Consider the following 27,543-nt stretch of genomic DNA (forward strand, 5'->3'; position numbering starts at 1 on the left):
CTCCAGCAGCATCCAGCCCCCGACCTTTGGCCTCGCCCAGTCTCCAGCAAATGTCAACTGGCCGGTGCTGCGCCCACCTCTCCCAGAGCACTTCTGCCTCCAGAAGCTGAGCCCAGAGCAGGGGGGTGGGGGTGGGGGCCAGAGCCACCCTGGCAGCCTCAGAGCAGCTGGGGGGAGGGGGCCGGTCCGGTCCAGGTTGGGGTAGGGTGGTTCTGGGGGGTGAGTCCTGGGGTCCAGTAGGGGTTGGGTGCTTGGGGCCCAGGCTGGGTGCCCCCCCGCCCCGCAAGCCCTGGTTACCGGGCCCAGCCTGCGGGGAACCTAGTCGGTCGGGGTGGGGCCTTTGGGGTGCGTGGGGAGGGCTGGGGGAGGGGCTGTGCTAGGCTGGCCCTCACGGACCGCGGAGGGTTGTAGAGAAGGGGCAGGTGCGGAGGAGGAGGCTTGGGGGGCGGGGCACTGGAGAGGGACCCATGAGTGGCTTGGGTTTGGGGTCACGTGTCTTGGGGCGCGATGCCAGACAAGTGGGGAGGTTGTGAGGCTGGCGTGACCCTGGGGTCCGGGGGCTGCTCCAGGCTGCCAGGGATCCCCATGCCCATCACCCACAGCTTGGCGCCCAGGACCACACATGGTGACCTTGGTCCCTGAGGTGCCTGTCTCGTGGGCCTCTTTGGAACAGACCATATGGAGTGAGGGATAAAGGTGTTTGGCCCCTTGGTGCCTTGGATCCCACCCTGCGGTGCGATGGGGTCCTTTACACTGGGACCTGTGTCCCCCACGCTTGGAGAGCCGTCCTGGGCAGCAGATGGGAAGAGTGGAGAGCTGAGGAGGGGGGCCAGGGGAGGGGGGCAAGCGTGGGGTGGGCGGGGGGTGGGCCGGGGCAGTGACGTCGGAGGAAAGGGGCCTCATAAGCCACAGCCTCCCTGTGGATGCAGTAGGACCAGGGTAGACGGGAGTGCGCGGGACGGAGGGACGCTGCTCTGGGACTGGAGCAGGTTGGTGACTCGCCACAGGGCCAGGTGGACAGGGAGGGGCCACCAGGGGATGCACCCAGGTCTGTGATCTGAGGATGACCTTGCCCTTCCAGACAGAGTGGGGGCGGGCTCAGCAGGACCGGATGCAGTGTTGGGCTGGGGAGGGGGTCTGGCCCCCCAGGGTCACGGGGTGGAGGAAGGAAGGCGCTGCGGAGGAGTCCTGTTCACAGCCTCGCATTCTGCGGGGAGGGGAGGGGAGGGGCCTGGCTTGGGGCCTGGGGTGCCCGGATAACCTGTGCGCCATCCTCTAGCCCATCTGCAGCCCCGAGGACCCCCTTGAGCTCCACTGCCCTGGGTGTGTCTGGGCCGGGGCTGGCCGGAGACCTGAGATCCTGCACTACGTTCCCCTCTGCTCTGTCAGCAGGGGCCCAGAGGCAGCCCCCCAGGACCCAACCCCACCTTTGGGGCTCCCCCCACCTCACTGAGAGGCCAGCTCTGGAGCCAGGGGGCTGGTTGTCCTGGGTGGCCGGTCCTCAGCCAGGACACGTCCCTCCTGGGGCCAGCAGGGGTCCCGGTCCCAGCTCTGATGCCGCTCAGGGCTGTGGGCAGGGCCGCCCCCCACCTGGCCTTGGTTTCCTCCCCAGACCCCCTTGGCCCTGACAGTGGCCACCCCAGGCTGGTATAATGACAAGTGAGTGACCAGGGCAGTGGCCAGGCCCCGAGCTGGCCTAGCTGGCCTGTGGAGAAGGTCCCGAGGGCGGGATGCAGAGGGTGCGGTGGGCAGACGGAGGGCAGCTGACCTCCTGATCCAGGAAGCTCCCCCAGGCCTGTGGGACGCTGGCCCCTGGGGACAGGAGGGCCAGTGGCTGGAGGCCTCCGGGTATGGACTCGGCCCCAGGCCTACACAGGCGCAGACAAAGAAGCTCTGGCTTCGAGGTCAGGAGGGGACAGAGGGACAGACGGACAGATGGCTGAGTGGCCTCTCCTCCTCTCGCAGGCCACACACCATGAGCATCCGTGTGTGCCCCCGCCTCGGGGTCGGCCTCTGGCTGTGGCTGGGTGTCACCCTGGGACTCGGCCAGGGACAAGGTGAGGACTCGGGTGTGGGCTTCCTGTGGCCCCTACCTGCCCCCCACCCCAGGCCGTACCTGCCCAGGGCACAGGTCCCCCGAGGGACCAGCCTCCCTCTGGCCCTGAGCCCCCAGCAGCTGCTATTCTGGGGGGACAGATGCTCAGGGGGCAGAGACGGGAAGAGGGGACGGCTCTGCCCACAGTGTCGCCCTCAGCTGTGGCTTGACCATTTGGCCTTGCGGTCTTTCTATTTCTTTGGGCTCTTTTTGTTTTCCGGTTGTTGTTGTTTGGGTTTTTTTTTTTTTTAACAGTTATTAACACACTGGGTGTGCATTTAATTCCTTCTTATGTTAATATTTTTTCCATCATTCCCCAGATGCCTTTTCAATGTGAAATTTTCAAACAGCAGAATCTAGAGTAAAAAGTGATACCCCCACCCCCCAGGAGAGCCCAAGATGCTGCCTCCAGCAGGTCCCTGCTCATTTAAGCTCCTTTAAGGCGCACATCACATCAGCCCCCTGCCCCCTGCGTGTAGCACCTTGGGCGGCTACACCCCATCCAGCGAGGGGACGCTTCTGCTCCCTACTGGACGTTCACAGTGTGTCCCTTTCGGGGTAACGCTGGTCGCAGTATCCTTTGTAACACCCCAAACCCGTGGGGGAGGGCTGCGTAGACTGACACTGGGAGGTGGTGTCCACGTCCCAGGGGCCGTCCGAGGCTCCGGTTACCCAGTGAGCCCCCTCGACCCCCGCCGGCCACATCCCTGGCGTGCACCCGGCTCCCACGGGTGATGAAGGGGCAGGAGACCGCCGAGGCCTGGCCTCATGGGGGGCGGCAGGGGTGCATCGTGCAGCCACCCAGCCCGGAGCCCCGGCTCTGGTAACCGCCTTCTTACTGGTGGTGCATCTTCGTGGTTATACTTTTGCACGCAGGTGGTCGGGGCCCTCTGTCCCTGGGGCTCTGACAGGATCACCCCAAAGGGGCCAAGTCACTAAGGGACCCCTACAGACACTTGAGTCCAGACAGCACGAGGTCCCTGCAGGCTCTGGGTAGACAGGGGAGGGCTAGGGTGGGGCGGGGCCCCACATCCACGCTGCCCTTCCCCGAGGGTGGCCCCGTGGGGGGTGCCCCTGGGTGGGTGCTGTCTCCCAGGCGCCCCACCAAGGCCCTGACGTGCAGACTCAGAAGGCAGCTGGGGATGGCCCCCAACATGCCAGGGGCGCAGGGAGACAGAGGCTCTTCATGAGCTGGGCTTCCTGTTCACAAGTGGCTTTTCACGGCCCCCGCTCCTGAGGCGTTCCTGCCTTTCAGCCCAGGCTCCAGGTAACAGCGGGGCCCACCCGGCAGCCCGGCTCAGCTGTTCCCTGCTCTTAAGCGATCATTGTATCTGCCGTGGGCTCCCCCCGGCCCTGCCCTTCCCCTGTGCCCCAGCTCTGAGGGGGGCCACCAGAAGAAGCCCATCTCTGTCCCCACTTTCTAAAACTAGTCGCCTCCGCCAAGGAGCTCCCGGAAGCTCGGGGGTCAGGCTGTGCCTGAGGGCTGAGGCCTCCGCTACCCCGTCCTCCTCCCAGGATGGCCAGGCCCACCCCAGGGCACCCCACCCTCATGGGCTGTGTGAACCTAGTGGTGACCTTGGGGTCTGCAGCTGCGGGGACTCGGCGGGGACATCCGGGCGGGCTGGCAGCTGCCGTGCTGGCTCAGTGCCCGCGTCTCCGGTGGGGCAGTTACGGTCGCTCCGGGAGGCTGGCCTCAGTGCACGGGGGCGGGGGCCTCCCTGGACAGAAGTCTGCCCTCCCGGGTGCTGCCAGGCGGTCTCGGTCCTCTTTCAGCCCCGGGTGGGGCCTCTTCTAGAGTTCCCCCAGGTGGGACTGGCCCCCTCTGACCCCTGATGGGGCCCCAGCTGCCTCGGGGCCCCCTCAGCTGGTTGGGGCGGTTGCCAGGGGGCAGCCCTGACTCCCATCCTGCCTTCGCAGCAAGCGGCCGCCTGAGGCTGGTGGTGCTGCCTGAGGACCGGCTGCAGATGAAGTGGAGGGAGTCGGAGGGGAGCAGCCTCGGCTACCTGGTGCAGGTGAAGCCCAGGGCAGGTAGGGGCCCGCGCCTCCCCTCTGCGCGCACTGACGGTGACCACGGTCAGCATGGCGGTGGCTGGGCCCGGCTCCTCGCGACTCTGCCTCCCTCCTCCCCCACTGCCCCGCTAACACGGGGAGGCTGTGGCAGGAGAGTGGGGCCCCTGGAGTCCCCACCGCCGTATCCCCGCGCCTGGCGCACGCAGAAGGTGCTTGCTCACTTGGAAGAAACAAGGATCCTCCTCAAGCTTAGAGCTCTTAGGGCTCTGCCAGTGCCCAGCGCCAGGGCAGACTCACGGTATCAGAGCGCGTCCCACAGGAGGGCAAGCGGCAGAGGCGCCTGGCAACCCGGCACAAACCTCCAGACGGGATGAGGGCTGCAAGTGTTAACAGCCTTTCAAAAGTTGAGGTTTGACACGCAGACGAGCCCACAATCGTGGGTGTGTGATTGCAGAATGGGTACATGCACGATGCAGAGGCAAACTGGAGCTCACTCCCTGGGTGAGGAGAGGCCCCTCCCGGTCTCCACCCCCTCTGCTCCCAAGCAGAACCCCCTTCTTGACTCGCCTGTGGTTTTCTACTATCTCAACTAAGCCAAATTTATTCACCTTATTTTTCACATCTTTTTTATCTTTGCTGATTTCGTGTGGGTCTACTTATCCCATTAGTTACTGAGAGTATTTTAAATCCCCCATCGTGACTATAGATACATCTTTCTGTGGTTTCTCACTAATCTTTGTTTTATACATTGAGGCTCTGATATTAGGTGCATACAAATTCAGAATTATCATATCTTCCTAGTAGATTGAACCTTTTCCATTATGAACTCTTCTCATTACCTCTGCGGTTGCAGTCTTTTCTTATAATCTCTTTTTTGTGAGATCACTGTTGGTCCGCCAGGAAGCGTTTACACTGAAAACCTTTTCCCATTCATTTACTCAATTTTTCTTTAGCCTTTCATTTTAGATGCATCTTTTAAGAAGCATAGAATTTGTATTGTTTTTATGTTACAATCTTTGTCTTCTAATTGAAACATTTTCCCACCTACATTTAACGAAGTTACTGATATATTTGGGTTTAAATCTACTATTTTCCTACTTGTTTTCATTTTGTTACACTATAATTTTTTCCTCTCCTTTCTTGTCTTTTTGTGGCACTGAATTTTTATGGAAAATTTTAAACACATGCAAAAGAAGAGAGCGTGATGTAATGAAGCCTCATGTTCCCAGAATTTAGCTTCAACAGTTATCAACGTACGGCCACTATTGTTCCATGTCTGTCTCTCCAACCCCTTCCTTATAGTGTATTATCTTAAAGCAAGTCTCAGACACTATATAATTTTGTCTATAAATATTTCAGTATGTTTCTCTAAAAGGAAGGACCAAAAAAATAACTCTGGTACCACTGGCATGCCTAAAAAGTAAAAATATTTCAGAACCATCAAGAAATACTTTGTTGTGTTAAAAATCTTCCAGCTTGCCTGATAAACATCTTTTGCAATTGACTTCTTTGCACTGAGATCCCAACAGAGTCCTCACACTGTGCTGTTCCCGCGTCTCCGGTAATGTTCCAGCTACAACAGCTCTCCTCCTTTTCCTTGACACTTATTTGTTGAAGAAAGAAGCTCGTTTGTCCGCCAGAACTTCCAACATTCTTTGTTCTGCTGATGGCATCCCCGTGGTGCCACTTTTATTGCTCCCCTACCCCCGTCTGTCCTGAAGATTGACAGGTCCCAGAGGTTTGGTCAGATTCAGGTTTGATTATCTTTTGTTGACAACAATCCTTTATAAGTGGTTCTGTGTCACTCCAGCTGCACCACAGCTGGAGGCCCTCAGCGTCTAGTGTCTCTTTTTTGTGTGTGAAGTTAAGATTGATGGGTAGGTGGGGGACGACTGAGTGCTGTTTATCATCCCATGTCCTCTTGTGCTCAGTAGTTACGTATCCCTTTACTGCTGCAGTGATCGCCCAGAGACCACCGTGCCATCCTGAACTTATCAACGTGTAGTATCCATGAAGGCTACGTTCCCTTTTCCCACACGGGAGCAGCACAACCACATTTATCCCCTTTTTATGCATGTTAATCTATATCCATATTAAATCTCATAAAACATTTTCATTTGCGTAGTGTATAAATTCGACGTGAATTTGGACCAGCTCACGTGTTTACCCTTTTGTTGTTCTCTTTTCCTTCCAGCATGTCTGGGGTTATTTTTCTCCTGCCTGAAAATGTTTCCTTTAGTAAGGGTCTGCTGGTTACACATTCTTGTGTTTTGGGGGGTTTTGTTTGTTTGTCTGAAAATGTCTTTATTCCGCCTTCATTCTTGAGGGATATTATTGCTGGGTATAGAATTTCAAGTTGGAACTTTCCTTCAGCACTTTGAAGACTCCTTTGAACGTCTCTTGGTTCCTGTTGTTTTTCTTGAGAATTCAGTTATCAACCTGGTTGCTGTCGTAACGTCTTTTTCTTTTTCCCTGGCTGCTTTTGAGACTTTTTCCTCTGTTTGGATTCTCAGCACATTTAATCTGATGTTCGTGGGTGTGGGTCTCTTTTCTCCTGCTTCAGATTCACAGGACTTCTCAAATCGGTGTCTACTGTTTTACAGTTCTTTAGCTGTATCTCCTCAAACATTGCTTGTGCCCCATTCTCTCTCTGTATCTATGCCTTTTACTCTTTCTTCTATATTTTCAATCCCTTTATCTCTCCATGCTTAACTTGGTGTTTTTTATTCTGACTGATCTTCCACCATTTATCTCTTCATTTGTGTGTAACAAGCTGTTAGGTCATTCTTTGAATTTCTAACATCATGTTTTGTGTTTTGCTCTTTCTTTTTTAAATTAAATTTATTTATTTACTTATTCTTGGCTGCGTTAGGACTTCGTTGCTGCGCACGGGCTTTCTCTAGTTGCGGCCAGCGGGGGCTACGCTTCATTGTGGTGCGTGGGCTTCTCACTGCGGTGTCTTCTCTTGTTGCAGAGCACGGGCTCTAGGTGCATGGGCTTCAGTAGTTGTGGCACGCGGGTTCAGTAGTTGTGGCTCATGGGCTCTAGAGTGCAGACTCAGTAGTTGTGGCACACAGGCTTAGTTGCTCTGTGGCATGTGGCATCTTCCCAGACCAGGACTCGAACCCGTGTCCTCTGTGTTGGCAGATGGATTCTTAACCACTGCGCCACCAGGGAAGTCCCTGTGTTTTTCCATTCTAGAATTTCCATTTGGAAATTTCCGTTTGGTTTTTGCATTCAAGAATTCCTTTTTTTATGGTTCGATATCTGAATTCATAGGCTCGTCTTTTAAAATTTCAAACTACTTAGCATAGTTATTTTAAAGTCTCATGATTCCATTATCTGGGAAATCTGTGGCTCTCTTTCTGTTGTCTAATGTTTCTCTTAACATTCAATCACATTGCCTTGCTCCTTCACATATCCGGTTATTTTTTACTGCATACCAGACATTGTGACAACTTATAGAAATAATTTATGGCCTTAGATAACATTGACTTCCTTCAGAAACAATTTATGTTTGTTTCTGACAGACAGTGATGTGAACTAGCAGTTTTGGGTCATCTTCACTCCGTTTTAGAAGTTAAGATTATTTGAAGTTGGGCTTCAGTCCTTTCAAGAGCCAGTCTGACCTCATTAACCCTTGCTCCTGGGTGGAGCTCTTCAGTGTCTCAACCCAAAGAATTGGCGGCGGGGTGGGGGGGGCACGTGCCAAGGACTCACTTCCTCAAAGGGCCTGCGTGTACATCCCTCCCCTGTGCAGGCAGGCCCAGGAACCCAACAGACCTGGGTTTAAATCCTTGTTCTACCATTGAGTAACTGTGTGACTCGGTTTTCCCACCTACAAAATGGGGGAACGGTTTTGTGAAAATTACACAGCTCGAGTCATATGAAGCACCAACACCCTCGCCCTCCCGGCCTGTCCCACCTCCCCACGTGGGGCTGGACCCAGGCTGGGGGCCGTCCGCCCCGCAAGACAATGGACTATGGGGTGGGCGTGCAGGTCCTTCCTGTTATCCCCTTCCTAGCACCTGAGACCCGAGAACCGCTAGGTGCTTCCTGACCTCTGACTGCAGTCTCTCCAGTCGGTTCCACGACTGCCTCCCCAGAGAGCGTGGCAGTGTCCCCTGACTCACAGAGTCACGTTGGGACATGTTTGCAGATTCGCTGTTGTGTGCCGTCCAGCCCCCTGCACACGGGCAGGTGGGGCCTTTCTCTGTGTGCAGCCCCCGTCTTCACATGTTCACGCTGTCCCCAGGGCTGTTGTGCTGGGCATCTGGAGGGTTTATGGGTCCTCCCTCTGGGGAGGATAAGTCCTTCTGGGGAAGCTTTGTAAAGGCATATTATTTTGCTGTCGCAGAGATACATTCTTTCTCCATTTGTTACCCAGGAGGTCCTGGAGAGGGCAACAAAGACCTCTCCCCTTTTCCCCTCCCCCGCCCCAAGGGGAGGAGCTGGGGGAGGGGGAAGAGGAGGCGCCTGGAGAATTTTGCCACTCCCTGACATACCTACAGGCACACGCAGGACAGAGTGGGCGGAGCACACCTGCACGCACAGGTGCACACATGCGCGCACACAGCATCCACCTGGGCGGGCTCGACAGGTCTCCCCACCCCCACCCAGGGGACCTGGAGCAGGAGGTGATGCTGACTACCAAGACCCCCAAGGCCACGGTGGGGGGCCTGAGCCCCTCCAAAGGGTACACCTTGCAGATCTTCGAGCTCACGGGCTCAGGGAATGTCCTGCTGGCTCAGAGGGAGTTTGTGAGTAAGTCCCTCCGGGGGTGCATGTGTGCAGAGGAGGCTGGAGCTGAGCCCTGGCAGCCCCTCGACTGGGAGCCCCAGGGAGCCTGGACGAACCGTCGCGGGGAGGGTTGTGTGCAGCCCCAGGCCTCTCTTCCCTCCCTGGTGGTCCTGACAGCCCCTTGCATCTCTCTGCAGTCAAAGATTTGAAGAGTAGCTCTGCTAGCAGGAGCAGCCGGAGGCCACTGGGGGCAGCCCTGCAGCCCAGCCCCTCCCACGAGGGGAGCCCAGACCTCGATCCCCCAGTGGCCTTGGCCCCAAGCCAAGACCTGCCCACGCCTGGTGGGTCCAAGCCGGGGGACGGTAAGTGCCTGGGACGAGGAGCTGTCCTGAGCTTCCCGCGGATCCTCTCCATGCGGCCAGGACGTGCTTCCTCCATCTGACCTCACACTCCCCAGCTTCACTCAGGCTTGGCTGCCGCGCTCCTCGGTTCACTAAACCCACCGGGGCAGGTCATCTGCTTGGGGCGTCTTTGGGGCCCCAGTGCCTGGTCCCACCACCCTGACCCCTCTCAGGAGTCCTCCAGCCTGAGTGTGGCTGGGGAGAGGTGACACAGCTGTGCCCCCCCCAGGAGTACCTGGTGAGGAACAGCCCCCACCCAGGGGCCCTGAGGGGGAGGCCCCTGCCCAGCGCACCCCAGACCTGGAAGGGCACAGCCACGCCAGGGCCTCGGCTGGAGGGAGAGAGAAGCCAGGTAAGACGGCCAGGGTGCCAGCCTCCGCAGGCTAGCGGGATGGGACCACAGCGCCGCACTTCCCTCGAGGCCCTGCAGGCAGGGCTGTGCCTCCCCCATCAGACCTGAGATGTCTCTGATTTTGTTTCTCCCATCAGACTTGGAATGGAAGAAAGTACCTCCTTCCTTAGCCTCACGTGGGGTCCTGGGGTCCGGGCCGCCTGCTGTCTCCCAGTGGACTTGAGGCCAGGGCCTGCCTCCCCCACTGGGGGGGGCGTCTCACCACACCTACCCTGCCCGGGAGCCTCAGGTGGGGTCTGGCCCTGGCTCTGGGGCTTGGCCTGGGGGCACTGTCTGTGCAAAACTCAGGGAGCCCCAGATCAAGGGGTGTGGCTTTGTCTCCAAAGAGCTCTTGGGTCCTTTGGACAAGCCCCCTCACCAAACGGTGAGGCCTCAGCCCAGAGCTGGCAGGATGGGCAGCTGCCTGGAGCTGTCCGTGGTGCTGACGCAGCGACCCCGGTTGGCACCCCGTCGGGCAGTCTCTGCCCGCTGGGCCCGGGTGTCGTGTCGGCCGGATGAGGAAGGTGGAACCCCCCTACCCCTGCCATAGACAATCGCACAGTGACCAGCACCGCCAAGGCTGATGGAGGGCAGAGGCGCCAGAGCGGCTGGATGTCCTGTGAACCCTCTCTGGGGGGGCTCGGAGGCCCTGGGATGATGGGCTGAGTTCAAGTGCGGTTTTCTAAGTCTGGGGAGACCCTAGTGCCTGTCCCCCAACACCCAGCTGCCCACCTCACTTGAGGCCGGAGTCCTGTGGCTCCTTACCCTCTACCTGCCCCAGGGAAGGAGATGCTGGGGCCGCAGCCCGCCTCCGGGGCGGATCAGGGTCCTGCAGCAGCAGCGGGTCTCGCCCAGCACCTCGCCTCCCTCCCCGCCTTCCCCAGCCGGACCCCAGTTCCGCTGCATGTCCCCCACACCCGTGGATATGATCTTCCTGGTGGATGGATCCTGGAGTATTGGTCACAGTCACTTCCAGCAGGTCAAAGACTTCCTGGCCAGCATCATTGAGCCCTTTGAAATCGGGCCAGACAAAGTCCAAGTAGGTAGGTCCCAGCCCTGCCCTGCGCCCCACCCGGGGTGGTCCTCACAATTCCTGCCAGCCCCCAGCACAGGCGATGCTTGGAAAAGGGAGTGAGAATTGGGGAAGGAGACACGCAGCCTCTGGGAACTAAGGCTAAGTTCCCACCTGGACAGGCAGGGGTGGGGTCCCGACCTGCACTGGAGGGACAGCTGGCTCCTGGGGGGACATTGTGTGGAAAGCGAGGCTTTGCAGATGTGCCTCCCTGGTGACCCAGGCGAGGCTGTGTGTGTCCTGCCCGCCTGCTGTGTGCCCACCCCTCCCAGCCTGACTCAGTACAGCGGGGACCCCTCCCCTTCCAGGCCTGACTCAGTACAGCGGGGATCCCCAGACCGAGTGGGACCTGAATGCCTTTGGCACCAAGGAGGAGGTGCTGGCCGCCGTGCGTGGCCTCCAGTACAGAGGGGGAAACACGTTCACAGGTCTGCCTGGCCCCAGCCCCACCCTCGGGGTCTATTCAGGTCTTGTCCTGAGGTCGGCTGCCCTCGCACCTTCCCAGATTTGGAAACGTGTGTTCTGAACCACGCCTGAGAGCTGTGTATTCACGCCTTTGCAAAGGACAAGTCCACCTCGTTCATCCATGGTGAACGTGGTGTGCTGGGCAGTCCTGCTGAAACCAGGAGACTCCTCTGGTCGGTAGAGGCCCCTGGGAGGGCCCACCAGTCGCTTGGGGGGGCCCTGCCAGCAGCAGCCCCCCTCAGGGGGTCTCGCCCTGGCAGACCCCTCCCCCCACCGCAGGTCCCCTCCCTGTTTCCCGTCCTGGGGCCTCACTGCTCTTGAGAAGGCAGCAGGGTGTGGGGCGCCGGCCCCTGAGTCTCTGGGTGCCTTTGAGGGAAGGAGAGGGGGCATCGCTGCCCTCCGGGCCCCCGCAGCCTGAAGGGGCCAGGACCGGCCTGGTGGGCAAAGCAGGGGGCCAGCGGCTGGTGGAGCCATCGCGAGTGGGCAGGGAGGGTGCTTGGAGCTGCCAGCACTTTCTTCTCACTGCACCCAAGGCCTGGCCCTGACCCACGTGCTGGAACAGAACCTGAAGCCCGTGGCGGGTCTCCGTCCGGAGGCGGCCAAGCTGGTGATTCTGGTGACGGACGGCAAGTCCCAGGACGACGCCCGCACTGCTGGCCATGTGCTCAAGGATCTGGGCGTCGACGTCTTTGCCGTGGGTGAGCAGACCCCGGGCTCTCACGGGGAGTTTTCACAGCAGGTGGCTCCCACACCCCCCCACCGCCCCCCAGGCTGCAGGTCTTGTGGCCTCTGAGCCCCAGCCCGCTGTCTGCGAATGGGGAGGACAAGTCCCGGCCCCAAGGCAGCCGCGTGAGTCGGCGTGGACGGCAAGGCCGCTCTCTAATGAAGTGTCTGTAGACGTCTCCGTGCCCCCTCCTGTCTGCACGGGCCCTGTGCGTGGCCCGGAGGCCTTGCTCTGCGCCCTTGACTGGCCAGTCATTGACTCTGTTCCTTGGGAAGGAGACTCCAGACTTGGGGGCAGGGATTCCCGGAAGCAGAGACCGGCCTCGGTGCCTGACCCCAGCCCCCGGGTGTGCAGGACGCCGAGGAAAGCACACTGGCCTCCCTCCTGGCCCCAAACCCCACAGAGAGCCAGGCAGGCATGGCACAGCCTGAGAGGGACCTCCGGGTGTCTAGCCCCACCTTCACACCAGCCCGTCTCTCGCGGGGGCCCGGCCAGGTGACCCCGTTCTGGGGCCTGTGGAGTCTTGGGTCTGTGGCGTGGGAAGGAGCCTCTGCCGGCTGGGTGCCTCGCAGGGGCGCAGTGGTCCTGGCTCACAACGGACAGCTCGCCCCCACCCCGCGGCAGGCGTGAAGAACGCCGATGATGCCGAGCTGAGGCTCCTGGCGTCCCAGCCTCTGGACATCACCGTGCACAGCGTGCAGGACTTCCGCCAGCTCGGCTCGCTGGCCGGCCTGCTCAGCCGCCTCGTCTGCCAGAAGGTGCAGGGCAGGCGCCTGCGCAGCGGCCCAGGTGAGCCAGCAGGGGTGGCACGAGGGCAGGGTCGCCCATGCTTGGCCGCAGCCCCACCAGGCCCCGCCCACGCGGTTCTCAGGGCTCTGAGGATACCTGGGGGAGCATTGTCCTTCCGGGAAGCGGCCCCCAGGGGCGCAGGCAGAGCCACTGTCGCCAGCTGCCCCCTCCCATCCCACAGTTACACCAGCCGCAGCCGCTCCGGCCCTGGACCCCCTTTCCGCTCCCACCGGCCTGGTCCTGACCCGGGTGACCTCCTCCAGCATCCACCTGTCCTGGACCCCAGCCCCGCGGCCACCCCTCAAGTACCTGATCGTGTTGCGGCCTTCTAAGGGCGGCGCCCCCAGGGAGGTGAGAGGGCCCCCCCTCACGCAGGCAGGGCTGGAGTCGGGCCCACAGGTGGAGGAAGAAGGGTGGCAGGGGCGGGGGGCTACCAAACCGCAGCCCCTTGCCCCCGCAGATGGCCCAGACCTGGCCAGGGACGCAGCCACGCAGGGAGCGAGGGCTAACCCAGCCCTCCCCAGCCCACGCCCCCGCCCCCACCCCGCCCACTCTGTCACTGGCGGCTTCTGTTCCAGGTGGTGGTGGAGGCGCCCGCCTCGTCGGCAGAGCTGCACAACCCGACCTCCAGCACGGAGTACCTGGTCTCCGTGCTCCCCGTCTACGAGGCCGGCGTCGGTGCGGGCCTGCAGGGCCCGGTGACCACAGGTGGGCGAGGGGGGACTCGCCTGCAGCCTCCCCTCGGAGCCTGGCACTGGAGCAGTCTTAACCCGGGTGGGGCACACCCCCAGCCTGTGACCGAGGCCAAGTCACTGGGCCTCTGACCCTGTGTCCTCTTCTGAGCACAGAGATGTCGTTTGTGTCATCAGCCCGGGCGTGGCTGGGACCCAGTACTGCTGCTGCCTGCACTCTTGGTGGGGCTCCCGCCCCGTCCAGCCCACAGGCCGCCAGGGCCTGCGTGAGCCACCCGCCGGCAGCTTTATTGGGATACACCTACGACCCTCCCATCTACAGTGTACAAGTCGGGGGTTTCCGTTTGTCCCAGCATCGCGCACCCACACCTTAGCAGTCACCCCCAGTCCTCCCCTTCCCCACGGCCCCTGCCCACCCCGATCTGCTTTCTGTCTCTGGGGTTTGCCATTCCTGGACCCTCCATATAAATGGGACCACACAGCATGTGGCCTTAAGTGAAACCAGGGTTGCCCAGGGGGAGCCGGGACAGGGACTTCAGTTGTCTGTGCCCCCCCACCCGCATTGGTCTCCCCCCCTCTGTGTGTCCATCAAGACACACCTGGCCTGCACTGCCTGAGACCCTTTGTCCCGCTGGTTTATGGGGCTGAATTCTGCCTGTGCTGTGTTTCTAAAGCCCCTCCACGCCCGCCCCCGTCTCCCCCAGCGCCCCTGCCCCCACCCCAGGCACTGACCCTGGCCGCAGTGATGCCCAGAGCCATCCACCTCACCTGGCAGCCCTCGGCAGGGGCCACCCAGTACCTGGTGCAGTGCTCGCCCACCTCCCCCAAGGGCAAGGAGGAGGGGAGAGAGGTGCGGGGCAGAGGGGGAGGGGAGGCGGGGGAGCCAGTCTGGGCCGGCGGGCGGGGGCGCGCAGGCAGGGGCCAGCGTGAGCCTCCCGCAGGTGCGGGTGGGGCAGCCGGAGGCGCTGCTGGATGGGCTGGCCCCAGGCAGGGACTACGAGGTGTGGGTGCGGAGCCTGCGAGGGGCAGAGACCAGCGAGGCCCAGAGCATCCGCGCCAGGACCCGTGAGTACCCCGCCCGCAGACTGCTGCCCACTCTGGCTCCCCGCAACCTTCCACGGGTGGGGGACCCCGACCCCATCCGGTAGCCCCATCAGACCTGGCCATCGCCCGCCATTCCCCCGTACGTGTGGGGCGGTCCCTGAGGCCTTGGTGTCCCCTGCAGCCGCCCTGGCCCCCCCCAGACACCTGAGCTTCTCGGACGTGAGCCATGACTCGGCCCGAGTGTCCTGGGAGGGCACCGCGAGGCCCGTGCGCCTGTTCAGGGTCAGCTACGTCTCGAGCAAGGGCGGCCACTCGGGACAGGTGAGGCCAGCCCCTGCCCGGGGCCGATGTCCTGGGCTGTCCAGCGGCATGAGTTGTCCATGGGGACCCAGTGCCCTCCGCCTCCCCCACTGGGCACCCTGCATTCAGGGTCGGTGGGTGTGGCCAGGTCTCCCCAGGCACAGCCTCAGCCGGTACAGGGGAAGTGGAGGGCACCTGACACCACCTGGGCCCTTGTGGGCCCCTGGGGGCGGCAGACGTGGAACAAAGAACCGCACACGAGAGCCCTCGTGCGTGTGGGCGGGGGGTGCGTGGCGTCACGAGAGGCGAAAACACGGGCTTGCTGGGCGGGCTGGTGGGCAAGACCCCACCCCGGTGCCGTGGATCCTACGCCCCGTCCCCGTCTCCCCAGTCTGGGGGTGGTCACGGGGCAGGCCTGGGTCTCCCTCTGGCGGGCGCTGCCCCCTCCGCAGCTGCCCATGTCCCCACCCCCACCTGCCTGCAGACGGAGGCTCCTGGGAGCGCCACCTCGGTCACTCTGGGCCCCCTCTCGTCCTCCACCGTCTACACGGTCCGCGTCACCTGCCTCTACCCTGGGGGCAGCTCCTCCACACTAACTGGCCGCCTGACCACACGTGAGTGCCCCCGGCTGCTTCCCTCTGCGCCCCTGGACACTTAAGATCAGCATAGCTGCTCGGTGTCTGCTCTGTGCAGCGCCAAGCCAGGTGAGGGCGGGTACCTGGGCAGGTGCGACAGTGGGCCCTGCGGGCACTGTGCATGAAGACTGGGGGCCCCTCTGCCACCCCAGCCTCAGTCTCCCTCTTCCAGGGAAAGTCCCCAGCCCGAGCCAGCTGTCGGTGATAGAGCTGCCTGGGGACGAAGTCCAGCTGGAGTGGGCGGCCGCAGCGGCGTCCGGCGTGCTTGTCTACCAGATCACGTGGACGCCCCTGGGAGAGGGGAAGGCCCATAAGGTGTGGGGGGAGAAGACCTTCCCCACCCCAGCTCCCGGGGTTCAGACCCCCATGCTGCACCCTGGGGACATCGGCCTGCATGTGGCCCCGGCCGGGCCCCAACGTGTGGACACAACTCCATGGCTGGACACACGGTCCCTCCTCTCCGCAGATCTCCGTCCCGGGGAACCTGGGCACGGCCGTCCTGCCTGGCCTGGGGAGGCACTCGGAGTATGAGATCACCATCCTGGCCTACTACAGGGATGGGGCCCGCAGTGACCCCGTGTCCCTCCGCTACACCCCCCGTAGGTGAACCCCTGCTCTGCCCCAGACCCCTCGATCTGTGGGCCCCCGACAGGCAGTCCCCCGAGTCCCTGACCCTGCAGCTGGACCACTTGGGTCCTGAGCCGTCCAGGCAGGCATCCCTGGGATGGCCGAGGGTCCAAGTCACCTGGAGTGACACAGTGCCCAAGACGGTCCTGGAGCTGGCATGGTGACCCTGTCTTGGCCGAGGCCACTGGGCAGCGTGGCGGGGCCGTGGAGTGGGAGGGTGGCGGACGTGGTGCAGAGCGGGGGACGTGCTGCCATCTGAGCCCACCCCCCCCGCCCCTTGCTCCCCCGCAGTCAGCTGGAGCCCACCCTCCAACCTGGCCCTGGCCTCAGAGTCTCCCGACAGCCTGCGGGTCAGCTGGACGCCCCCGAGTGGCCGTGTCCTCCACTACCAGCTCTCCTATGCACTGGCCTCAGGCTCGGGACCCGAGAAGTCGGTGGGTCTCCCTGGAGCTGGGAAGCCATCGTCCCTCGTGGGCCCCTGGGTCCTGGGCCTTGGGGGAGACAACGTCCCACCCTGCCTGTTAAGGGGGCCACTCTTCCATGGCAGGACCCACAGGGAGCTGAGACGCCCAAATGAGCAAAGACGCTCAGGTGACCATCTCCCCCACCCGCCCCCAGATCTCCATTCCAGGACCCAGAAGCCATGTGACTCTCCCTGAACTGCTGGCGGCCACCAAGTACCGGGTCCTAGTCTCAGCCGTCTATGGAGCAGGGAAGAGTGTGGCAGTGTCTGCCACGGGCCGGACGGGTGAGTGGGCACTAAGACCCCAGGCCCCAGCAGACCCCAGCCGGACCCAGGACCCTAGCAGGTCCCCGGGAGCCAGGATGTGTGGGCCCTGTCACTCCCGGAGGCACCCTGCACTGCAGACCTTAGCGGAAGGAGATCCAGTCTTCACGCAAGACCTTCCTCGGTGTAGAATGCCAACCGGGACCCCAAGGGTTAAGGCCACTGCAGTCCAGCTGAACGCGTGCAGGCTGACGCGGAGGGGATCGCGGCTGTGGCCCGGCCTGCAGGTGCCCAAGGCTGGGGAGCGGCCGGTGTTCTCCTGCATCTGCGTCCGGGAGGCGCAGGGCAGACCTCCAGCCTGCAGGAGCAGGAAGCCAGACGCAGACCACAGACGGGGCGGCTGCAGCGGAGCCCAGGGCCCATGCCGGGCTGGCCCCACCCTCGGGGTATCGGTTGTCCCTGGGGCCCCACCACCTGCAGGCCAGGACCCAGCTGAGAGGAGTCTTTTGTTTTGTTTTGCTGCTTTTCTTGGGCAATCAGACGTTCGGAGTAGAAGGCCCTCAGAGGCCAGTTAGCCGACCGCCCCAGCTTCCCTCTGTGTCCCCTCCGTGGGGTTGCCTGGTTTTGGCTTGAATACCTTTGGGGACGAGGGCCTCACTACCTGAGGCTCAGCACCCTTCCTATTTTTTGAGGGGGGAGCCGCTTCCCGCCCTGAGGGTCCTAGTTTCTGCACGCACTCGCCTGTGAGCGATCCTGAGCGCCCATGTAGAGCTTGGCAGTGGGGCAGGCCTGCAGAGCTGGGTCCCGGGATGGCGGTGCCCCGGGCACGTCCTCACACCCAGGCATCTCCCTGGCCCTGCCGCCTGGGGCGCATCTCCTCTTGGGTGCAGCCCCCAGTGGCAGCACCCAGCCGGATGCTGTCTTCCTGGGGGTGGAACCTGAGGCGGCAGGACACTGTCCCTGTCCCATCCCCGTCCCTGAGGTATGGGGACCACAGGGCATGGTGTCCGGCCACAAGGGGCCCCTCCCCACTGACCCTGACCTCTGTCACTTCTCAGCAGCCTGCCCGGCCCTCCACCCGGATGGCTGGTAGGTCCCCCCACCCTCTGTGGCGGCTGCTTCCCACCAGCCCCTTGCCGCCCCTGCTCTGGGTCCTTGTTGGGGGTGTGGCCTGGGACTGGGGTCAGGCAATGCTGGAGGCCTGGGTCCTGAGTGGCCTCCGTGAGCCTCTGCTGACCAGGAACGGGGCGGGCGAGGGGCTGAGCCAGGGTCCCTGGCATCACATCTTTACTGCTGTGGGTCTGAGACAGCCAGAGGGAAGGCTGACACGTGGGCCCCCGTGGTCAGGGAGATCTGCCAGGTCGGGGCGGTGGGGTCAGGCTGCAGGCGGGGGCCCAGCTTGGGGCAGGGTCTCCCGCGAGATGTCCAGCAAGCTGCTCAGCCCCAGCTGCAGGGCCAGCGAGTGGGGATGGGGGTGGGATGGGCGGGGGTCCGGGCACTGAGGGCCGCCGGGAGGCGAGGGCTGCGGGCAACAGAAGGGGCAGGACGGTGCTGCTCGTGTGTCCTCCCCAGGTCAGGATGGAGGGAGAGGGGGAGGAGCAGGCCCCCGAAGGCCTGCGTCTCCCTCGCTGCCTCTGCTGCCTCCTCTCACCTGACACCTGCCCCCCACCTCCCCTCCCGTCTCTGCTTGTCCCTCGCGCCCCACCCCTCCCCAGGCTTTGACCTGATGGCAGCCTTCGGGCTGGTGGAGAAGGAATACGCCTCCATCCGTGGCGTGGCCATGGAGCCCTCGGCCTTTGGCCCCATCAGGACCTTCACGCTCTTCAAGGATGCTCAGCTGACCCGCCGGGCCAGGTCGGGGCGGTGTGGGCCTGGGAGCAGGAGGCCACCCTGCGGGGGTTGTGGGGGGTGGGCGTCCCCCAGGCCCAGCGGCTGCACCCCAGAGCCAGCCAGGGAGACTCCCGGAGGGGACGTGGGCTCCGGGAATCCGAGTTCCACAGATTAATAAATCTCTTGTGGGCCGAATGAGGCCACGGTTGGGGGGGGGGGCTCCTTCTCCCCATGTGGCCCAGGGATTGACCAAACTTGCAGACTTCTGGGCGGGGGCCACCAAATTTGTCTCCCTGAGAACTGCCTCCTTTGTGCTTTAATTTGATTCTGCAAATATCCGGGGTCTGTAAGAAACCGCTGCTTTGTGACTCACCACGATCAAGGCTTGTGATGACCTCCGAGGTCTAATAGTCGCCCCACTTCGTATATGGAGGTGTCTTTAATCGCTCATTGGAAATTCCACACGCACAGCATAATTTTTCTTAAGTTAAAATGTTTTACATTGCAAAGGTAAATCACGTACTTTATAATAGAGATTTGAGAAATACAAAATGCAACCCTGGGGCTGCTAAGAGTGGAAGGGGCTCCTCCCTGGGTCAGGAAGTCTCCCCAGGAGGTGGCAGAGGGTAGGAGAGAATGGGAGAGGGGAGGGCGCTCAGGAAAAGGAGCAGACCGTGCCAAGGCCCTGGGGTCGCCTTGCTTAAAGAATTGCAGCCGTGAGGCTGGGCTGTGTCTTCCAGGCCCTTGGTTATCCCAAGAGCAAAGGAAGGGCAAATAGGGAGGCTGCAGGCCATTAGGAGCGATTTTATTGGGTGACTCAAGACCCTGTTCCCTGCCCCTCCCCACCGCTGAGCACCAGGGTGGGCACGGCACCAGCACAGACCCCAGCTGCCCACCAGTCTGAGCAGCTCCCAAGGGCAGAGCTGTCTCTGGACTCGTGGGCTCCTGGCCCAGGAGACAGGCTCAGAGACTTTTCTGGGACCCCTCGACCTGCACCCTCCCCACCCACGCAGAGACCCTGAAGAACGATCACCGTGGACACTGGCCGTGGTCCCTGCTGGGCCTTGGGGGAGCTGTTCCCGTTGAAACCTGACAGGCCCAGGCCGGGAGTCCTGCCCCTCACACTCCCCACGTTACTCACGGGGAAGCCTAGGCAGGAGAGGCCCAGCCTGGCCCCGAGGACCCCACTCTGCGGTCCCGGGGGTCCGGCCTCCTCTCAGGCCTGCGGTCACCCCTGCTGTGTGCCCACAGCGACATCCACCTGGCCACCCTCCCCACGGAACACACAGTCGTCTTCCTCCTGCGCCTGCTCCCCGAGACGCCCCACGAGGTCTTCGCGCTGTGGCAGGTGGCGGCCGAAGACTTCCAGCCCGTCCTGGGGGTCCTGCTGGACGGTCAGTTGGAGGGGAGCGGTGGGCCCCGGTCACTCCTCGAAGGCAGGGGCCACTGGTGCAGCACGGCCTCTGAGGCTTTGCACGCCCATCGCGGCCCCACTCCGGTGCGTCCTCCCACCTTTCGCCTGGGGGTCTCACGTGCTCCCTGCCCCGCCCCCCAGCCAGCAGAAAGTCGCTGACCTACTTCCGCCGTGACCCCAGCGCCACCCTGCAGGAGGCCACCTTCGACCTGCCCGAAGTGAGGAGGATATTCTTTGGGAGCTTCCACAAGGTCCTGGAAGGTCCTGGAAGGACCAGCGCGTGTGCCTCCCTGCCTAAGACACTCCTGGCTCCCAAGTTCTGGGGCAGACCCCCCATGGGGCTCCGCAGGACACAGGCTGCCCACCCCCGTCACCGTGGCTCCCCCTCTGCTCCTGTGGTCCCCTCCACCCTGGACGTCCTTACCTTAATTTGGGTCAGAGAGCATCCAGCCCTTTCTCCTGCGTCCCACAAGTCCCTGGGAGGGGCTGTGCGGGATGTCATTTGGTCCATTTCACAGGAGGGAAACTGAGGCCCCGCGAGGGGGGTCTCACAAGACTTGGGGTGGAGTCAGGATCCTGACCCCAGGCCCCAGGGGATGGTCACCTGCCCCTCCCTGCTCTGGCCCTGGCCTGTGGGCGTGGAGGGGAGCCCTTCTTGGCCCGGGGCCGCAGGAGACCTCCTGGTGTCTCCCAGGTGCACATAGCCGTGGGCCGCTCCAAGGTCAGGCTCTACGTGGACTGCCGGAAGGTGGCTGAGAAGCCCACTGGGGAGGCCGGCAGCCTGCCCACCACCGGCTTCGTCACACTGGGGAGACTGGCCAAGGCCCGGGGCCCCCGGAGCAGCTCAGCCTCGGTGAGCCAGACAACCCGGGGCTGGCGGACCCCCTCCCGCCCCCTGACCCAGCTGCACCTGGCCGACCCTGCCCTTCCCCCGCACCTGCAGTTCCAGCTCCAGATGCTACAGATTGTGTGCAGTGACTCCTGGGCAGAGGAGGACAGGTGCTGCGAGCTCCCGGCTTCGGTAGGCGGGCAAGTGCCCACTGAGGGCAAAAGATTCTGGGGGTAGACTGGCCATCCAGGTCATTGCCGCTCCAGGAGAAATCCAGACAGCCTTCCTGGAGGAGGTGGCCCCCCGGGGCTAGAGCCGGAGCTCAGGGCGACTGGATGTGTGTCCTGGAGGCCCTGAGGCAAGGCAGGCTGGAGCAGGCCTGGAAGCTCCCAGCCCCAGGGGTGGCTGCTTCCACATACTCAGGGCCACTGCCCTTTTCTGTGGGCACAGTTGTGGGCAGGGGTCCTTACCGACTCCCCTGGGTGCCCACACCGGGCTTGGCCATGCTGGTGGCCTGCAAGGGACTCCCTTGTGTCAGGGGGCTTGTGTCAGGCAGCTTGGGGGGTGGGCACCCAGGACCAGGTCCTCCCCCTCCCCCCCAGCCTCCCAGGGGTGGGTTTGGAGGCTCCCTGGACCCTGGTGTCCGTGGATACCCTGAGCTCTAGGGTCGAACAAGAACTGAGGAAAGGGTCCATTTAATGATGGGGGTCTCCTTTCTCCCAGAAGGATGGAGAGACCTGCCCTGCCTTCCCTTCTGCCTGTGCATGTTCCTCGCAGACCCCTGGGCCCCCGGGCCCCCAAGGACCTCCTGTGAGTCCAGCAGCTCCTCCTGGCATATCTTGACGCCAGCGGTGATGAGGGTGGCCCCCGCATGCCCCAGCAGCCGTCCCTAGGCCCACCACCCAGATGGGATAGACTTCATGAGTGTCCTGCCCGCCTCTTCCACCCCCCGGCCCACGAGTCCCCTCCTGCAAGCCCCTTCCTCCCGATGGCCACCCTCTCCCGAGCAGGCCCCTCTCTGGTGTCGAAATCAAACGTCCCCACTGGGGTGGGGGTCTGGGCCCAGCAGTCTGCAGCACTGCGCTGGTCCCTGGCCACAAGTCGCAGCCACGCAGGCAGCCTCTGTCCTGGGTGCTCTGGGCTGTAGGGTAGCCCTGAGGGGCCTTTCCCCAGGCCTCCAAGGAGGCGGCTCCAGTCCTGGGCCCCGCTGTGGGGCAGGTCCAGACCCTCTGGCCACCCTGAGGCTCCAGGACCCGTTCTAGCTGGTGGTCCACAGACCTCACCAGGGAGGGGCCAGGGCTGGAACCCAGGCCCGCCTGAGCCCATGAACGTGGTAACCAGTTGGCTGTGGGAGGGCGGGGTGGGCCAGGACGCCCTCGCCCCCGGAGCCCCTTCTTCTTCTCCCCCTAGAGGTGGGGACTGGAGTCCAGGGCTGCTGGGGAGGCCAGCGTACAGCCCGGCCTCAGCCTCGCTTGTGTTTCTGCAGGGCCACCCTGGGAGGGACGGAGCCCCAGGAGAGCAGGGCTTCCCAGGGCCCAGGGTGAGTTGTGAGGCGTCCTGGCGGGGGGTTGCAGGACTGAGCCCCCCGCAGCCCAACCCCAGGCGGGAGCGGGGCCCCCCAACCGGGCTACGGTGCCCTCCCCACGGGGCCCCAGCCTAGGGACTGCGTGACGGGCAGTCTTGGGCGTCTGGCCAGGACGTGTGTCCTCTGCCCTCAAGTGTGTTTCTCTCCCCAGTGGCTCCACCGGCTTTGAAAGTTGCTGGTGTTTTCTTGTTGGACGCGTGGCCTCCAGCCCCCGCTCCGCTGGGTTACCTCTTCTTCTTCAGTCGTGGGGCTCTAGGTTTAATGGAAACACCTGTGCCCTGAGTTGTGACTAGTTTACCCTGTCGTTGTCTTTTGACCTGGCCTACCGTACGTGTCTCCAGGCAGATTTTAGGATCGCCCTTGTCTAGTGGACCGCATGGGTCTGTCTCTACGGCTCCTGCCTTCCGCACCGTGTTTCAAGGCTTTCCTCAGTCTGAGAGGGCCCACCCGCTCCCGGTCCCTTCTGGTGCTTCTAGCACCTTCCGACACACAACGTGCTTCCTCCTGCCTCCCCAGACCACTGCCCCGTCCGTCCTCCCAGTGTTGGGTAGCCACAGCCCCCGCCAACTTCAAATGCAGCCTAATCACATCACGAGTTTCCACGGACTCCAGAGTCCAAACGGCCGCCTCAGACGCGGATCCTGGTGTCCAGCTCCGCCTTCAGCTTCCCCAAATCCTCTGTCCTCTCTGTGTACGATTTTTGTGCCCCATTTATTACTCAGTTAGCTTATTTGCGATCGTTTTTTATTTTCAGATGGTTTTCTTGGAATTTCCTGGTTTAAATTTACATCACCTGTGAAACATCACTTCACTGACTCTGATTTTTATTACACTCGTTTCTTTTTCTTTTTCTCGTTTATTTGTCTGGTGTGGTGACACTCCAGAGTTTGTCAGAGAGCCGCGGTGATAGAAGATGTCCTCATCTTGACTTCTCAGAAATGCTTCTGGTGTTTGCCGGTCGAGTGTGGGGCTGGCCGGGGAGCTGAGACACATACGTTTTGCCACGTTGATAGTCAAATCCTACCCTTATTTTATTAGGAGATTCTAAAAATCAAGAGTGGGCGTTAAATAAGATTTAGTGCCTCGTCAGCTGCTGTGGACGCAAACAAATCATTTTTTTTCCTGAAGCTATTAGTTTGGTGAATGATTTAATCTCTCCCACGTTCTGAACCGCGCCTGCTCCCGTTAAAGGCCGGCTTGGTCACCGAGCGCTCGCGCCCATTTAATGGGCTGCAGGCTTCTGTGCGCTCAGGTTTTATTTAGGAGTTCCGCGTTGATATTCACAAATGGGAATGCCTGTGGTTTGCTTTAGAGTTTGGTGCATTGATATGCGTGACTCACATGATTATTTGAAAGCAGTCTTTTTGTTTTTCAACTGCAAATCAAGCAGTTTAAATGGCGTTAGTGTCATCTGTCCCTTAGAGGTTTGGTAGAATGTTCTGGTGTCTGGGGATCAGGGCTCTGTGCTGGCCCGTCCAGAGTCGGCCCAGCTCCTGGCTATACAGTGGGGTCATAGCAGGACCCCTCCCTCCCAGAGTGCTCTGCGAGGGTGAAGATGCCTGTGACGGGCCTGGGTCTGGAGACCGTGGGCCGGCAGGAGGGCAGGATCGAAGGAGGGGCAGCAGGACGGGCCACGCGTCTTCTCAGCCCCACCACACACCCCCGTGTCTCTAGGGAGAGCCCGGGCCACCTGGACAGATGGGACCCGAGGGTCCTGGAGGTCAGCAGGGGTCACCAGGCACCCAGGGCCAAACCATCCAGGGACCTGTGGTAGGTGTTGCCTACCCCCCAGCACCCACCCCCAGCCCCTCTACCCTCGCCCTCCCTCCCATCCCCCCGCCCCTCTCCCCTCACCCTCCCACCCATCCATCTTCCCCATCCAGGGTCCACCAGGGGTCAAAGGAGAGAAGGGGGACCATGGACGCCCCGGCTTGCAGGTAGTGGGTCAGACCACACTCGGAGCACCAGTGCTGTGTGCTTGGGACGGAGGTCTGGGGACAGGGCCTCCCCCTCCGGGTCGGACCTCGGCCCAGCCTGGCTGGCTGCCTCTGCTCTATTCCAGGGCCACCCCAGCCTCCAGGGCACCCCTGGGAAGGTTGGCGTCCAGGGACCAAAGGTGGGAGAGGAGCCTGGCCGGGAGGGTCTGGAGATGGAGACTGTGGTGGGGCTTCCTTCTCTGCCCCACACCCACCTCCCCCCCTATCCTGCCCCGACTGGGGCCTGGCTGGTGGGAGGGGAGTGTCAGCCCACACAGACTGGGGCATGAGTGGTCACCGCCCGGGGCGGGGGCAGGCCCTGGGATGGACCAGCCTCAGCCCGGCACAAGCACGTACCCCCGACAGTGGTGGGTTTTGGGGGTCACTGTGGGAGGGGCACCTGCCTCTGCCCCGCCCACCCCTTCCTTTGCCCTCAGGGAATGAGAGGCCTGGAGGGGACTGCTGGCCTGCCCGGACCCCCTGGCCCTAGGGTGTGTATCGCCTCCTCCGTGAGCCCCCAGCACCACTCACCCCACCGGCCCTCCCCAGGTTTCTTGGGGCTGAGCTGAACAGTGACCGGGGAGGCCTCTCGGCCCCAGGCTGGGGCCTTGTCAGCGGCGGCGCTGGGCTCGTGACAGTCCTTATCCCAGGAGCGCAGCAGCCGCGCCCCCCCGCCCCCCCCCGCACCGGGCAGGTTGGTAGGAAACGCCGCCACTCCACACGGCAGGAAGGTGCCTGGGCTCCCGGGTGGGCCTGGCTGCGGCACGTGGTCGGGCCCCCCTTCTCCCTCTCTGCCTCCAGAAACCCTCACCTCGGCGGCCCAGGCCGCCCTGCTGGAGGGCTGGGGGCACGGGCCGTTCACTCGGAAGCGCCTTCCCTCCCAGCCTGGTGTTCCTGGAGGTCAGAGCGGAGCGCAGGGGCTGGGATCTACTCTGAGTTGGGGGTCCGGGGCCGGCAGCCCAGGCCCGGCCAGGATCTCCCGGGGGTCGGCCTCGCTGGGTTCCTGGAAGGCCGAACTGCCCCTCCTGCAAGAAGCCCCCGCGGGGGGGCCCGTCCTGCGGTCACACCCAGACTACTGGGACGCGGGCGGACACGTATTAGTGCAGAACTAGTGACAACGGGCAGGGCGTACGGGGGGGCTGCCTGGGCGCGGGGTGGGTAGGAGGCACCGCCTGCAGGAGGCTGGGGACAAGCTAAGGGTTCCCCTTATAGCTTGTCTTAGCTTTGCTCTTGGTCCAGAGCAGGTGGGACCGAAGGGAGGGGCCCCCGCACCGGAGCTGCAGCCAAACCGGAACCCCCGCCTTTGCAGGGCTTCCAGGGCACGGCGGGGGCCAGAGGCAGCAGCGGGGAGCGAGGACCCCCGGGGGCTGTGGGGCCCACGGTAAGCCCCTCCCTGCCCAGCCCACCCGCCCGACAGCAAGGTCGGGGTCACATGTGTGCAGACTTGTCCCCACTGACCGCTCGGGGTGTCCTGCGAGCGGCACGTTTGTAGAGCGAGGCCGGCACAAAGCTCGCAGGGGAGAGAGCCCAGGCTGCCCCCTGCCCGGCCCAACACAGACAAGGTGGGGGGCAGGTGACAGGACGTGGGCTCTGGGGGCCGGGGAGGGGCAGACCTGGGCCTGCAGGCTGGGTGGGGCCCGGGGGGCAGGGAAGCTCCCTCTCGCAGCGGAAGAGGTGGGTCCTCTGTCCTCTGAGGACTCCTGGGATGAGTCCCGCACGAAGCCTTCGGTTGGGGGGCGCGGCGGGCGGGCGGCCACGGGGTCCAGATGCTTCTCCTTTTCTTCCCACTCAGGGGCTGCCGGGGCCCAAGGGGGAGCGAGGAGAGAAGGTGAGTGTGGGGAGTCTGGGGTCTGGGCCGTCCCTGGGGAAGCACAGGGAGGCACTGACTCGGGCAGCTCGATCCGCTGGCCACGTGGTCCGTCCTCCCTTCCAGGGCGAGCCACAGTCCTTGGCCACCATCTACCAGCTCGTGGGCCAGGCCTGCGAGTCCGCCATCCAGAGTGAGTGGCCCAGCCTCCCGTGGGGACCCCAGAGCCTCTGCCTTCACCCAGGAGGGAAGGGACGCCCAGCGCCCGGTCGTTAGCGAACCCAGCCTTGCGGCGTTCTCCTGGGCCACGTGCCTCGGACCAAGGCAGGGATCGAGGGAAGGTCTCCCTGCCCCGCCCCCTCTGACCGTCCTCCCCCGCAGCGCACCTGCTGAAGCTCCACGCCTGCACCCACGAGAGCACCCGGCCCCCCATGCCCATCTTGGAGGCCCCCAGGGTCTTCGGCAGGCGCAGAGAGGCCCGGCTCCCTGGAGAAGGGGGGCACGGTGGCCCCCGCCCAGAGGACAGAGGTATTGGCCCCCGTGGGGAAGGGTCTCCCCCAGTCCTGGGGCTGGTGGCTCTGTGTGGCCCTCCTCCCCCAGGTGACGACGGGTGGGGAGACAGGCCCCCTGAACCCACACAGAACTGGGGCTGCCTGGCTGCCTGGGGCCCTCGAAACAGCCCCTTCCCCAACCTCCCAGCAAGCCTGAGCTTAGGGCCTCCTCCCCAGCCTCTGGTCCCCTCCCTCCCGTCCCTGATCCGTCCCCCTCTCCTTGGCTACCGCAGCGGGAGGCTTGGTCCAGTGACCTTGTTGTAAAGAGCCCGCCCATCTGACTGGGGCTGCGGCGCCGTTCACGGCCCAGATGCTGATGCTGAGATGGACGGAGAAGTTGATGAGGGGAGACGGAGCTTGTGGCCTCGATGGGGGGGAAGGAGACGGGGGGGGGTGGCGTGGGAGGTGGCGGCTGGGACGACAGTTCTGCGCCGAGGGCGGGGGTGGACGGGGATGGGCGGAGAAGGGACCCCCCCGACCGCACCCACCACAGTCCCCCAGACATTGTCGCTGCCGTGTGTGCCCCCCATTCGTACCTGCCGTCCAAAGCTGGCAGGCGCTGTCATGACGCCCACCCCAGCCCCCTCCCCCGTCCCCACCACGCACTAAACCCCGGCCTCTGAGACAGTGATCAGTGCCTGTTTGAGGTCAGGGACCCTCGACCCTAAGCTTTCAGCCTCAGCCTGAAGGCTGGACCCGCTGCCCCCAGGACCCACCTTCCCCAGGTCAGCATAGGCCCCTCAAGAAGGGAAAGCACTGCCGCCTGCACCCCTCGGTCTGGCACATCCCTCCTTCCCCTCCGCTGGGCCTGGAGCCCTCAGTCGGACAGGCAGCCCTGG

The 27,543-nt window shown here is 63.0% G+C and overlaps 1 protein-coding gene across 1 annotated transcript; it reads left to right on the top strand.

Annotated features, from left to right (window-relative positions):
* The first annotated feature begins 507 nt into the window (after positions 1-507).
* COL20A1 (collagen type XX alpha 1 chain) lies at positions 508-27,439 on the top strand. The gene is made up of 36 exons (XM_065893327.1): positions 508-518; positions 1,717-1,848; positions 1,966-2,057; positions 4,013-4,123; positions 8,726-8,869; positions 9,043-9,186; positions 10,522-10,680; positions 11,018-11,137; positions 11,708-11,872; positions 12,523-12,687; positions 12,878-13,038; positions 13,266-13,395; positions 14,084-14,229; positions 14,321-14,444; positions 14,605-14,744; positions 15,208-15,337; positions 15,531-15,673; positions 15,825-15,961; positions 16,287-16,419; positions 16,604-16,733; positions 17,774-17,800; positions 18,419-18,566; positions 19,794-19,936; positions 20,098-20,207; positions 20,651-20,809; positions 20,900-20,977; positions 21,509-21,595; positions 22,272-22,325; positions 24,254-24,307; positions 24,433-24,486; positions 24,784-24,837; positions 25,656-25,727; positions 26,139-26,174; positions 26,280-26,328; positions 26,535-26,681; positions 27,414-27,439. The coding sequence occupies exons 1-36, from the start codon at positions 508-510 to the stop codon at positions 27,437-27,439; spliced, it is 3,915 nt and encodes a 1,304-aa protein (XP_065749399.1).
* Positions 27,440-27,543: the final 104 nt, after the last annotated feature.

The sequence above is a fragment of the Phocoena phocoena genome, chromosome 15 (assembly GCF_963924675.1).
Source record: "Phocoena phocoena chromosome 15, mPhoPho1.1, whole genome shotgun sequence".
Classification (NCBI taxonomy): domain Eukaryota; kingdom Metazoa; phylum Chordata; class Mammalia; order Artiodactyla; family Phocoenidae; genus Phocoena; species Phocoena phocoena.

Coding starts and splice junctions, on each gene's coding strand:
- COL20A1 (XM_065893327.1), top strand. Junction 15,962..16,286: donor CTCCGCTACACCCCCCGTAG/GTGAACCCCTGC, acceptor AGTCAGCTGGAG/CCCACCCTCCAACCTGGCCC. Junction 24,487..24,783: donor TTGGCGTCCAGGGACCAAAG/GTGGGAGAGGAG, acceptor CTTTGCCCTCAG/GGAATGAGAGGCCTGGAGGG.